This window comes from Ailuropoda melanoleuca, chromosome 2 (assembly GCF_002007445.2).
Source record: "Ailuropoda melanoleuca isolate Jingjing chromosome 2, ASM200744v2, whole genome shotgun sequence".
Taxonomy (NCBI): Eukaryota; Metazoa; Chordata; class Mammalia; order Carnivora; family Ursidae; genus Ailuropoda; species Ailuropoda melanoleuca.
In genome coordinates this window covers 180,945,874-180,959,312 of record NC_048219.1, presented here as the reverse complement: position 1 = coordinate 180,959,312, position 13,439 = coordinate 180,945,874, and the positions used below count along the sequence as shown (strand labels likewise).

At 57.9% G+C, this 13,439-nt stretch overlaps 2 protein-coding genes across 2 annotated transcripts in view; both read left to right on the top strand.

Annotated features, from left to right (window-relative positions):
• Positions 1-397: 397 nt before the first annotated feature.
• Positions 398-5,590, top strand: CRYBA2 (crystallin beta A2). Its single transcript, XM_011233610.2, has 5 exons — positions 398-964; positions 2,556-2,720; positions 3,508-3,649; positions 4,804-4,946; positions 5,402-5,590. The coding sequence occupies exons 2-5, from the start codon at positions 2,560-2,562 to the stop codon at positions 5,547-5,549; spliced, it is 594 nt and encodes a 197-aa protein (XP_011231912.1). The 5' UTR covers positions 398-964; positions 2,556-2,559; the 3' UTR covers positions 5,550-5,590.
• A 4,074-nt stretch (positions 5,591-9,664) lies between these two features.
• Positions 9,665-13,439, top strand: part of FEV (FEV transcription factor, ETS family member) — a 4,204-nt gene continuing 429 nt past the window's right edge. The window contains 6 exon segments of the mRNA XM_034642545.1: positions 9,665-9,714; positions 10,040-10,098; positions 10,101-10,198; positions 10,200-10,278; positions 11,018-11,092; positions 13,129-13,430. Of these exon segments, the coding sequence (XP_034498436.1) occupies positions 9,665-9,714; positions 10,040-10,098; positions 10,101-10,198; positions 10,200-10,278; positions 11,018-11,092; positions 13,129-13,430 (663 nt within the window).

Below are 13,439 nucleotides of genomic sequence, written 5' to 3'. Positions count from 1 at the left end.
TCCCGCTTCCACCCCACCCCACCTTGCCGGCTTCCCACCAAGCGCGGCCCGCCCGCGCCCCCTGGCGGCAGAATCCAGAATCGTCCGATAGAGATGGAGGAGGGAGGGAGCGGGAGGGAAGGAGAGATTAGGTTCTCACTTCCCGCCACTTCCGTAGTCCCGACTTGTGAGACCAGGCGCAAGGGCCAGGACGCGAAGAACCCAGGACGGGCTCTGGCCTCCCTCGACAGTCTGTATTTCTCTCTTCTGGACTTGGGGGAAATTATACCCTATTTGTGTTTCTCCAAACCCCCTCTGGGTTAGGGCTTCAGGGGACTGGGCGTGCTTCCAACCCTATCTCCAGTCAAGCCTGGCTGTAGTGGTCCTTGCTGTGACTCAAACCTTCCTAACTTGGACTTCACTCCTCCTGTTTTAGGGCGCTTTGCTCTTGACATTCACCTTCACACACCTTATGATCCTCAATAGCGATTCCTCACCAGTGAAAAGAGAGACCCAAGGGACACTCCAGTGGCTCCCAGTGCGTGTTCTCAGTACTCCAGAATTTTGGGGCCGGGGAGGGGGGCTGGTAGAGTGGGCAAACAATTACCCTTGCTCTCTCGCTGGGGAGTTTCCTTTATACCCCTTCCCCCATGGACATTTGGCACAGCCTGTCCACCTTGTTCCCTCACTCACTCACGTTTTATTGAGCACCTGCTCTGTGCCCAGTACTGTGCTGCTTTTGAAGATAACAAAGAGAAGACTGACACAGCCCCTTTCCCCTTAAACGGAGCTTGCACTCTAGTAAGGGAGGCGCTTGGCGCCCCACAAACACTCCTAAACAAAAGATGAAGAAGACAACTTTACAGAGTGATAAACACTATCAAGAAAACAGGTGATATGATGAACAGTAAATGCCAGGAACAGCATCACTCCGGAGGTAGCAAAGGAGCCAGCTTGCCAAGATCTTGTGACTAAGACACTCCAGGTAACAGAGGCTCGGAGGTGGGAATGGGCTTGGTGGTTGGGAGAAAGGCCGGCTGGCCAGCATGGTAGACTGCCAGGAGCTGGGGCAGCTGCCCCTGGCCTCTGGGTCCTTTCAGTCACGAGGTGTTGAGTGGTAAGAGCACTGGCTTTGGAGTCAAAGGGTTTAAGTTCTAATCCTGCTTTGACACGGGCTGTGGGAATGAGGAGGAGGCCCTGTGCCCCCTGGTGCCTCAGTTTCCACGTCTATATGTCCAAGCCTACCTCGCCGGACTGTTGCTGAGTCTATAAAGAAAGTACTTGGCTCATGGGAACAACAAAAGAGTAGTTCCCTTCTCACTCTCCCCTTCACTTCTGCTGAAATAACCCCTCCATTAAGGAAAGCTCACAACTTTGCCAGAAGTCTTTGTGCCTTATTGACAGCTGTGATGGTTAGGAAATTCGGCTGTGAATTGGGAGGAAACGGCCTCCCTGGGGCTTCCCTTTGAGGCCCCAAGCTTTTCCTCCCCCTCTCCCTCCCCCACTCTCCACCCTTCTCCCCACCACACGCGGCACTGGGATTGAGGGCCAGAGCCTAGGACCTTCAGGCCCCGACCAAAGTCCCCAGACCCTGGAGCTCCGTCTGGCGACTGGGAGCGTAGCGCTGAGGTTGAAACATTTACCTACCACAGTGAGCCACTCCAGTAGTTACTATTATTTCTAAGCGCTTCGGAAATCCGCGCCCTCCTTGGGGCGGTTTACGTTTCCTGAGCTCAACGCCGCCTCGCGGCGAGTCCTGGTCATTGCCTTCGCTTGGCCCCTCCGCGTAAGAAAACTCCGGGAGCGCAGAGCCGGGTCTGGGAACTCAAGCTTGGGAGGAAAGGAGCCACAGTGGAAAAGAGGACTGAAGGGTGTGAGGAAAGTCGCTTGCTGAAAGCCGTGTATGACCCTGTCCAGCGTCGCCCAAAAGAGAGGCCTCGACGTAGGCCTGAGGAAGAGATGGAGTTTAGACGCTGGGAAGAACTCCCGCTCCTCAAGTCACGAATTCGCGGTCTTAGCCGGGTGGCCCCAGAGTGGCCTGGTACTTCCATCACTAAAGGTCTGGGCCAGGGAGGGCGCGTTCTGCCCAGAGGTTGGGTGTGCCTTGCCTGGCTCAGGCCCCCAAAAAAGAAAAGCGGAGTCAGCCTCAGCTGCGGCGGGCGCAGGACTTGTGCCTCAGCACTTTCTATTGTGAGATCCCCCGAGGGCTGGGGCCAGATTGGCGGCTGCGGGAAAGGCCTGGGCTCCCCCAGAGGACACCAGAACTGACCTCAGCCTGCCCGCTGACTCAGCTCCCCCATCCCAGGGGGAGAGAATGCGGAGAGGGGGGCGAGGCCCGGTATAAAGCCCCGCACGCCCGGCCCCCGCGCAGCCTCTCCATTTTCCGTCAGTACAGCGCTCACCCCACCCGGTGAATACTCAGGGCTGGGGCAGGGTCTCCTCCGGGCCGGGGAGGAAGAGGTGAGGGAGAGCCGCCAGCAGCCCGGGTCCAGCCCGGTATTCACCCCCCACCCGGGCTGGGCAGGCATGGGCCTGGCGGGACGCTGAACCTTTGGTCCCGCCCTTCTCGCCCGCAGCGGCATGAGCAGCGCCCCCGCGCCGGGCCCGACGCCCGCCAGCCTCACGCTCTGGGACGAGGAGGACTTCCAGGGCCGCCGCTGCCGGCTGTTGAGCGACTGCGCAAACATCGCCGAGCGCGGAAGCCTGCGCAGGGTGCGCTCTGTCAAGGTGGAAAATGGCGCGTGAGTGATGGTCAAGGCGCAGCGGGGCTGGGTTGGGGTGCGCCGGGCTCCCCTGGCCTCAGCTCCAAGCCTGGGACCTGAGCTCTCGGCCCTCCGTTTCCCAGACTGTTAGCCCTGCCTGAGGGAGACCGACCCGCATGGGGAACCCCTTGACCTCCCCAGAACTCCCCGTGCGCCACAACGCAAACCGTGTGAACTGAAGGGATAAAGGCGAGAGGCAACCCTCTGCGGGCGCCCCGTGGGACCAGCCTGAACCCTGGAGCGGTTTCCAGTGTAGTTATTTCCTCCCTAGAGTTTTTCTCTGGGCAGAGTTAGATGGCTCTGCGCTTGGTATAATAAAAGAAGCCAAATCCCCTCCTGTCGCTCCACCCTGGTCTCTGAGAGCCCCCCAGCCCTCAGGAGAGCTGAGGCCCCCGACTGGTCACAGGTTGTTGCTATCACAGACTGCTATTGCAGTTGGGAGGGTTCCTACAACAACCTCTGCGGACACCTAAATCCTTGAGGTAGGAACCCTTGGATAGGTGATCTTCAGAAGCTGGAAATTCCTTCCAACCTGAGGAGCCTAAGAGGGAAGCCTGGGTCCCTCAAACCCTGGATAGCAGGTGGTCTAGTGTTTTTAGCTTCTAGAGGGGGCCAGATTGCCATGAACTGTGTATGTCAGGGTGAGGGCCTGGGGTTGGAGAAAATTATTGGTTTCTCAGTTAGTCTTTTTGAACACCGTGGGGGTTGGGGGAGAGGAAGGAGTGAGTCTGGGGCAGATGCCTCCCATTCTTTTATCTTTCCCCAGTTGGGTGGCCTTTGAGTACCCCGACTTCCAGGGACAGCAGTTCATTCTGGAGAAGGGTGACTATCCTCGCTGGAGCGCCTGGAGTGGCAGTGGTGGCCACCACAGTGACCAGCTGCTCTCCTTCCGGCCAGTGCTTTGCGCAGTAAGCACAGCCTTCCCCTTCCCTCTCTGCCTCCTAGTTCCTACCTCCAGGCCCTGACCCCACCATGGCACCTCAGAAAGGCTGTCCAGTCACTGTATGGGGATGTGTAAATACAATTCCTAGATGGGTGGTGGCGGCATTACTTCCCAGAACCAGAAGCGCCTCCCCAAGTTCAGGAAGTGGGCCTAAGTCAGGTGCCCAAAATCAGCACCACGGACAGCACTGCGCCGAGGCCAGTCTTGACCACCTACTGTTCCTCACTTTGTGTCCTCCACACCTGTGAGCAACAGCCTCTGTCATCACACAGTCCTGTAAGGTTGAGGGCTGCTGTTAGCCTCATATACAGGTGTGGAAATGGGGCTCAGAAGGGCAAAGTGTTTTGCCCTCCGACACAAGAGTTAACATGAAGATGAGACTAGAACTCAATTCAGGGATCATTGGTAAAAAAAAAAAAAAGGTCAGTTTCTGTGTGTATGTATGCGGGGGAAGGGTGGGCAATGAATCAAATGAGTCACTGGAGGAGAGGATCCCACTTCTCACTTGTGCTGACTTAGCTACCCTACCGTTGAGGCTTGGGACTGAGAGGTAGAAGGTAAAGAGCAAATGCCGATTCAGCCTAGCTTCTCCATTCCAGGAGGGGAAGGCTCTAGGGCTATGGAAGGCAAGACCCAACCAACACTGATGCCCTCCCTTGTCTGTTCTGACTCTGCCATCTGGCATCCCTTAGCTGCGCCCAATCCTGTGAGAGGCTGTATTCAAGGTGCTGGGCGGCGGATTGAATAGTCAATAAGACCTTTAGGAAAACTGTCTTGGTTAATGGGCCAAATTTCTCTCAGGATCTCTGATTTTCCTTCTGCAAATAGGTCCATATTACAAGATACCCTCTAGCCCTGACCTGGAAGGGTCCCTGGGAAACCCTCAGTCTCACCACCTCAACCCAAAGACATAGAAGGGACTAGGCTGGGGACTTCTGAGCATCCCAGCTTCCCAGACTGCTATGGACCTGACAGAGAGATCTCTGGGAATGTTTGTGGAGCCAAAGTGTCTGCACAGCTGTGTTGGAAGGCCAGGTGGGGAAAGCAGGGCTGAGAATGTACCCATTAACACCTCTTTGGAGAGTCTGACCTGTCCACCCCCATCTTCCTGTGCCTCAGAATCACAGTGACAGCCGTGTGACCCTGTTTGAGGGGGAGAACTTCCAGGGCAGCAAGTTTGAACTCAGCGATGACTACCCATCCCTGCCCTCCATGGGCTGGGCCAGCAAAGATGTGGGTTCCCTCAAAGTCAGCTCTGGAGCGTGAGTCCTGGGACTGGAACAAAGGAGATGAGAAGAGAAGGGAGGCAAAGGGCACCAGGGAGGGGGGTTGGGAAAGGCGATGGGGTGCTAAGAGACATGGTAAAGAGATGTTGGGGACTGGGGGACAGGGGGAAGTGAGATGATGGAGACAGACTGTAGGGGGCAGGTAGTAGGAGATAGGAGTCAGAGAACCAGTGTGGCGATAGAGGAAGGGATATTTAAAAAGATGGATGAGGAGAAAATGGAGGTTGGGAATGGGGACAAGGGGTGACCATGATAAGAAGACCTGGAGCAGTGGGCAGGGCAGGAAGAGATCCATGTAGGGAAAACCAAAACAATGGTTTTGCTTCATTGTGGGTGGGGGTGTGGGCTGAGAAAGGAGGGCTACTAATGGGGGACATTGATGGGGGTGGGGGCAGAGTCTGCTTACCACCCTTGTGCTCTCACTGGACTAGGTGGGTGGCCTACCAGTACCCAGGCTACCGGGGCTACCAGTATGTATTGGAGCGGGACCGGCACAGTGGGGAGTTCCGTACCTACACTGAATTTGGCACGCAGGCCCACACCGGGCTGCTGCAGTCCATTCGAAGAGTCCAGCACTAAGTTCCACAGCCCTGACACCTCCCCTGAGGACCCTCAATAAAGGCTCCTGAACCTGCCTGCCCCTCTTGCCTCTTTCTTGGTGTCTTGCTTTGTGATCTTTATCCTGTTTCTTAAGGTCCTTTACTGCCAATATGACCCTCCTTCCAGGCTTCAGGATTCTTGACTATGGAGTACATAAACTGGCTTAGAATGTATGTGGCTAGACCCTGATAGGGCTGAGAAAACTTCTGGTAAGAATCTTGGGGATCCTGTGGAACACTACCAGTCCCATACCCCTCACGGTAAAGGCCCATCAGCTTGGGCCAGGTGTACCATAGCACACATGGCACCTTTGCCATTCTCTGGTTTGGGTGCAGTCCTACAGCAGGGCTCATAGCTCCATTTCAACCACTTGGGCCAGGCATGAGCATGCACGGCAGGACCTCCTTAACTCTACGCAGGGCTCAGTTGTGTTTCTCCCTAACCCCCAGAGCATTTCCAGCCTTTATCTTCACCCTGGCTCCCTATCCAAAAGGGTCCAGAGTAAAGCCTGGACCCTTTTCCCAGCTTTATAGAATCTCTGCCTTATAGAGAAGCAAGGCTGTAAGAGGAGAAACGAGCAGGAGGTCCCACTGCCTCCCAGGGCCTTCTGAAGGGGAGACTTTCTCTCTCTGAGTGGAGCCCCCAGACCTCTGTCTGAACAACAATCCCTTCACGATATTGAACTCCAGCACTGACAAAACATTTTCATACCCTTCCACTCAGCTGTTCCAAAGAACCCTCTCTTCATTCTTCCTCTCCCTCCCCTCTCTTCAAAGGATTGGTGAGCTGGAGATGCCACCCCTCAGCCACTGACCACAGTGAGTCTGGGTTCTGGGGCAGATGGCAGAAGCCCACAGCCATGCTGGGGCTGAGTGGTAGCAGCCACCAGACCCCCCGGCACCAATGCAGTTTCTCCCCAGTTCCCTCTTTGGTCCAGTTAATGATACTCTCAATCCCACATAGGCAGGGCCCTCAAGGCCCTGGGGACTCCCCTCATTCTGTCTTTCAGGGATGCTTGTGTTTTCAAGCCTCTAGTGGACCTATCAATGGGGAGGAGTGGCCCAGACCATCACCCGAGCCCAGAGGAGGTAGGGCAATGTTGGGCTAACAGTCAGACTTGGACCTGAGCCATTCCCAAGGGAATGTGCAAAGTCAGGCATCTGCTCCCTTAGGAAGAGCCCTGGACCAGAAGTCAGAACACCTGGGATCCAATCATATAGCATCCTTGAACACCCCACTCCCTTACTTGTGAAGTGGGGCTACTGATCCCTGCCTTAGTCTGTCCCACAGGGTTGTGAGGATTCAAGGAGAAACCACTGAAAATGCTTGTGGTGTTATGGAAAAGCACCAGGGCGGTCAAAGCAGGGCCCTCATTCCCTTGCACTGCCCTCCCCATCCATGGATCCCAGGGTAGGATCAGGGGAGCAAGGGACAGAATTCTGGGCAGGGTATGAATCCTGCTTTTTAATGGGATGGGTTCTAGAGTCCATGCCCCTGTTGCATTTGGTGCGCCTAACACCTTCCATACTTCATCCATTTCACCAATGAAGGAAGAAGCTGGGCTGTCTGAGAGAGAGAAGCCTTGATGAGGTCATCCACTTTTACTGGTGACAAAACCAGGACCTGAACACAGGGCTCCTGCCCCCAAATTCAGGCTGTTAAGGGGACGCTGACCTGAACTGTGGATAAAAGCCTCAAGCTTCAGCAGATCCCCAAACCTCTGTGGGTCCCCAAAGAGTCTGGAGTTCCTGCCTGGTCACAGGCTCCTAACTAGCTTCTTGGAGGATGGTAAGAGTAACAATAGGTAAATGTATAGAGTTTGAATACAGCACAGGTTATATAAGCCTCATAATTCTGTATGGCAGGTAATGTAATCCCCATTTTACAGATGAAGACACTAACTTCCCCCAAAATCATATAATTAGGAAAAGGGGGAACCAGAGTTGAACCCAGAACCCAGACAAACTAGCCTCAGAGGCCAACAGCCCTTCTCCCCTCTTCCTGCTTTTCAGGGTTAGGCAGTGGGCAAAAGCAGATCCAGTATCCACCATCAGCTAAACTGCTCTCCCTCTAGGAGGGTCTGTGGCTGCTGGGAAGAGTCAGCAAGATGGCTGCAGGAATGGCAGTGGAAACCTGAATAGGACACTCCCTGTCTCTAGGTCTTAGTGTCCCCATCTGTACAACTAGGGAACTGAGAGAGCTAATATTTGCTGCAGCCTTTGTCAACACGAACCTTCTAGGTTTTCCTGGACCGAGGAGTCCAACTCTGCTTCCCACACTGGCCCCTAAGGAGTAGGGGGCTCAGAGGCCAGGCTGGGAGTGTTTTCACCTTTCCAGCCTCCTTGCATTCTAGGCAGGTTGATGGCAAGCAGAACCCTGTGGGTCTGGGACCCAGCCAGGTGGGAGGAGGATGGAGGAGAAGCTGCCTGGGATTCATCCATTGGCTGCGCGCAGCCAAGGCCAAAGGGGATGAAAGAGGTCATCTCCTTTCTGGTGCAGCCAAGACCCAGTGGCAGTGGAGGTGGGGAGCACCTCTCAAATTCTTTCCAGCTCTTTCCAGAGCTCACTTACCCCTCCAGCACTTGAGTCTTCAGTGAGGCAGAGACACAGAGCTCCAGAAACACAGAGCTCCAACTCTGAGCACCTCTCCCTTCTTTCTGTTTCAGCCTTCTGCTGAGAACATTGAGTGAACCCCACTGCCTCCCCACTCTCTCAGCTCTGATCTCCTGGTCCTCATTTTTTATTTGGGAAGGAAATGAGAATGCACGAAGGAAAGAGATTGAGACCTCAACCACACCTCCAAGGCCTTCCCCTCCTATGAAGCCCTGGGCTTGGTCTCCAGGAACATTCTAATCTCTCCTCTTCGCTCTCCCCACATTCCTCATCTACATCTTCCTTTAGGATCCTGGGGTCCTGGGATCCCCCAGTTCCGCCGGGATTCTGCCTCCCTCATTCCTTTTGTTACTCTGATTTTGCACCCTCCATCGGCAAAGATGAACACTCTAGCAGTTATAGCAAGTGAGGAATGAAGCCCTGCAGAATGCCCACAAGTTGGACTTTCCAGCCACCGTCAGTCAGGCACTCCAGGATCATGGATCCTGCAGGAAACTTCCCCACTCTAATCTGTGTGCCCTGGAGTCCCAAGCTTCCTCACCTCCTGGACTCAAGCAGTGGGAGAGAAATGCCTTGAGATTACCGATTCTGACAGAAGCCACCAGATGCTGCATGGCTGTGGGTGGGCTCCTAAGCCCAGAGCCTCGTCTTCAGCTAGCATCCTCCTTAGCTAGCCTCTCTTGAGCAAGGAAGCCCCACAGGTACTCAGAGACTCCGGGCCACCTGGGAACCACATCAGCTTTGCTAATACACAATCAGTGTCTTTGGAAGGGATTTCAGCCTCCACATCTCCCCTGGGTTGGAGGCCTTTTGCAGCACACAACCCTGTTTCAACCTTTCTACTCCTGCTAGAGCAAAGCGCCAACTGCAGCCTGGTTCAGGGATAACCAGGGTGGGAGTAGTTGAGAGGGTGGATGGTAGCCTGGGATGAGAGGGGATGGGGAAGGGTGGAAGAGCAATACTTTGGGGGGGGAAATGGAAGGGGGCTCGGAATCCTCCTGCATGACACTGATTAGTCCGGGACAAAAGAATGAAAAAAGGAGGGGAAGGAGAGAGGTAGGACAGAGAAAGAGAGAGAATAGAGTCAGGAAAGGGGATGGCATTGAAGAGGCTAGATGAGGGAGAGGAGAGACCTAGAAGGGGGGGGGGCAACCCGCTTGAAGTTGTAGGGGGACGACCCGCTGCTGGCACAGAGGCGGGGAGCCCTGGAAAGGCAAGAAGCAGGCCAAAGCAAGAGGGAGACAGGGAAGGAGATCGGGTCTCTAGGGAAGAGCAGAGAGTGGGAGAGGAGGAGGAGGGAGAAGGCGCAGGGAGGAGGAGGGGGCGGAGATAAAGGGAGCAACTGCTGCCCGGCCGGGAGCGGAGCGACAGGCGAGAGGGAGGGAAGCGGAAATTTAAAAGTGAAGATGCAGATAACGCAGCCTGGAGACGGGAACCCGGGTGGGGGTGGGGGGAGGAAGGGGGAGGAGAGTGGAGCCGTGATGGGGGCTGGAATGGGCGGAAGGAGGGGCTGTGGCCCCGGGGGTCCGAGGTGGGGCCGGGTACCCTGCCCCATCGCTGTTTGCTGAGAGTCACGGAGGCGGAAAAGAAATGCGCTCCCGACCCCTATTAGGGCGGGAGGCCCAGGCCCATCCCCCGCGCGTCTCCCGGGTTGCGGGGCGCTGGGGGCTGCTGGGTGCGCTTGGCTGCGGCGCAGCGCGTTGGAGACTTTATTGCGATGGGGCGATAAGAGGGGCGGGGGCGGGGTCCGGGGGGCCGAGGCAGCAGCGCTTTAATTAAAACGGAAATTGCGGCCCCTGCCCGCGCGGGGGGCCGGAGGGTTCCAGGCAGCCTGGTAGCTGGGAGCATCGCTCCAGGACCCCCTCCATCCCCCGCCACACCCGGGCAGCCCCCTCCCGCCAGGCCCTGCCGGACCCGCGCCGTCTTCTCCTTGTCACCCGCGGTTGCCTCGGGCGGGGATCGGTGCCCCGGAGCGCAAAGCCTGACGCGTCCCCCCTTTCTCATCCCCCCCCCACACCTCCCACCACCCAGTCCCTGGCGGCGATGAGACAGAGCGGCGCCTCCCAGCCCCTGCTGATCAACATGTACCTGCCAGGTACCAGGGACCAGCCGGGGGCTGGAGGCACCAGGACCTGGGGCTGGAAGTTTGGGTTCGGGCATGGGAAGGGGTTGCTGGGGTCCAAGGGAACGGGACGCGGTCCAGAGACTAGGATTGCTGGGAGGACTGAGCAATCTAGGGCACTGGGGGACCTTAAAGGCAGATGGAGAGCTTTGGGGTTTTAGTGTGAGGTCTAAGGACTAAGCAGATTGGGAACCCAGGAGGCCGGGGGCGCAAGCTCAGCGGCTGAGGGAGCCTGGTAGGGGGAGCAGGGGTCTTCGGTGTGGCAGGGACTGACATAGTGTGAGTTCAGCGTTGGGAAGCTGTGGTCAGCTGAGCGTCGCCCCTGCGCCCTCGTGGCTCCTCACCTCCGTGCTCCGAGCGTTCCCACCAGCCCAGCCTTCCAGGCGCCCTCCTCTCTTCTCCGATGGGCTCCGGGCGCTCCCGCTCGGCCCGCGCACTCCCTGCTCGGCTTTATAAGGCTCCCGCCGGCCCGTTCGGAAAGCGGATTTCCTTTTTCCTGGACGCGTTTCCTGACTTGGGCGTTATGGAGGGGCTCCGCGCCGCGCGCGCCCGGGCCAGGCTCGGGGAGGAGGAGCTGGCGGCTCGAGCCCCCAGCCTCGCACCTAGGAACCAACCCCCAACCCCCCACCCCCGAGCCTTGGCCCGGAGCCCTTTCAGTCAAGCCCACAACCTCCGCCCGGGTCCTCCTGACTGTTTTTTCCTGCTGCTACAGATCCCGTCGGAGACGGTCTCTTCAAGGAAGGGAAGAGCCCGGGGTGGGGGCCGCTGAGCCCTGCGGTACAGAAAGGTGAGCTGGCCCGCGGACGGGGTGGGGGCGGGGAGGAGGACAGTGGATGGAGGCCAGGCACCCACCCCAGAAGGACGGGCGATACCGCCACGGGAGGGTGGAAGAGATGTGCACTTCGGGGCTCTGGAAAGGGAGGGTCTAGGCATGTCTGTGGGGAGGCTGAGGGGAGGGGGCATTCACTTGGTGTTTGGCTCCACTCAGTATATTCTGCGTCCCAGAGCTGGACCTGAAGACTAGGACAGAGGGAGAGTATCCTGGCCTTTGGCCTTTTACATTGAGGGTCCAGGACCCAGGTGCTTGGTGTCCTTTCCCTCTTGGCCGCAGGAGCACAAGGCCGAGGCACCTCTGGGCAAGGGGACTGGGGTAATTACTCCCTGGCCACTCCAGTCCTTCTCACCACTAGCACTGGGCCAGCACCTACTGCCTCACTGGCCCAGACCCGCAGGGCTCCGGGGGCCAAGTTCGCTGGGCCATTGATGTTGATTCTCAGGTTCCCACACCGGGACTCTGCTAGTCTCTAAATTACTCTTGGCATTGCCTTGTTGGTCTCAGAGCCTGGCTGGCCCTCGAGGCAAAGCCTCCCCACAGCTTCCCCCCACCCTCCTCAGTACCCTAGATCTCACCAAGTTACGGTAACCACAAGGACAAACGTTGCCAACTGCCTGATCCAAAAGGTTACACGACTCTCAACAAGAATGGGTTTCCAAGCCCCTGATGTCAGTCTGCGTGGGTACCAGCTGCACATTTTAACCCAAATCTTCCCTGAACCTTCCCTTGTTCCTGACCCTTTGAAGCTCCCGACCTGGAGTCAGGGGGCTACTCGCTGAGCTGGTGTGGAGGGATTGGGGTAGAAAGGATGGTGAAGGGCAGCGTCTAGGTTCAGAGCGAGGGTTGAGAGAGGAAGAGAGGCTCCACCAGGCTATTCGTTTGAATCAATAATTAGACTACCTCGAGGAAAATCCTTTTTTCCTCTCCCCTAAAAGAGTGAGAGGAAGTCATTGTATCAAGATTTTTCTCCCCTTGTCTGACTGAGGCTCCAAACCAGGGGAGTGAGAATTCTCGGGCAACCCTCTCTCTCATCACCCGAATATCCGTGAAAATCCTAGTTGCGCGCTTCCAGCAATCCCGAATAGGGACTGCCCGGCCCCAAGAGCCCAGAGATGGCCAAAGACGGAAGGAGGCAGGGAGCCAAGCCCAGCGGGGTCCCGGTCTCACCTCCTTTCCTCAGAGCTGTGCATCGTGCCCTCAAGTATGACACCTTCCCATGCCGGGAATCCCGGCTGCTCCGAAAAACCGGGCGGAACCCGAGTAGCGCCAGCGCGGCGCTCTGCACCCCCGACCCTGGGGAGGGTGGGGAGCCTTCAGAGTCTGACGGTCCCCGCACGCTTCGGAGGCCACTGCTCGCTTTCCTGTCTGACTGGTAGCGCAAGAAAGCCAGCCTCCACCTCTTCTCCACCGCAGGCGGGGCCTGTCCAACTGTATGCCTTTGAGGGCTAGGCCTTGTCTAGCGGCGGGGGTGGTCCCGCCGCACCCCTGCCTCTTCCCTTTGGACTTGCGGACATGGTCCAGCTGGGATGTGGCAGTCTAAGCACCTGGGCAGACTACCCCGTGCGGCCATGTAGGCGCCTCTCTGCTCCGAATAAGGGCGCAGGTCCGAGGCGGCAGTAGGGGGCCGGTATTCGGCCTTTGGGGGCTTCCCGGAGCCGCGTGCCCTGGTGCACTGCTGCCTCCACGCGGCGGAGGCTGCCCTTCGCCCTCCTCCCCAATTCTCACAAAGCCAGGAGCCCGTGGGGCTGCGTCCTCCTAAGAGGGAGCGGTGTTTCCGTTGTGCAAAAGCACGGGAAAGGCTAAGGACCGCTCCGCCGATCAGCCCCTCCGTGGCCAGCCGCTGCAGCGGCGCTCAGCTCCCCTGCGGACGGGCCCTTCCCCTCCCCGACGCCGGTTCCCACCCGGGCCGGCTCGCTCTGCCGCCTCACCTCTTCCCCTACCTCCTGCCTCCCCCGTCCCGCCCGTGGCTGACCGCCCCGTCCCCACAGGCAGCGGGCAGATCCAACTGTGGCAGTTTCTGCTGGAGCTCCTGGCGGACCGCGCCAACGCCGGCTGCATCGCGTGGGAGGGCGGCCACGGCGAGTTCAAGCTCACGGACCCAGACGAGGTGGCGCGGCGTTGGGGCGAGCGCAAGAGCAAGCCCAACATGAACTACGACAAGCTGAGCCGCGCGCTGCGCTACTACTACGACAAGAACATCATGAGCAAGGTGCACGGCAAGCGCTACGCCTACCGCTTCGACTTCCAGGGTCTGGCCCAGGCCTGCCAGCCGCCGCCCGCGCACGCCCACGCCGCCGCC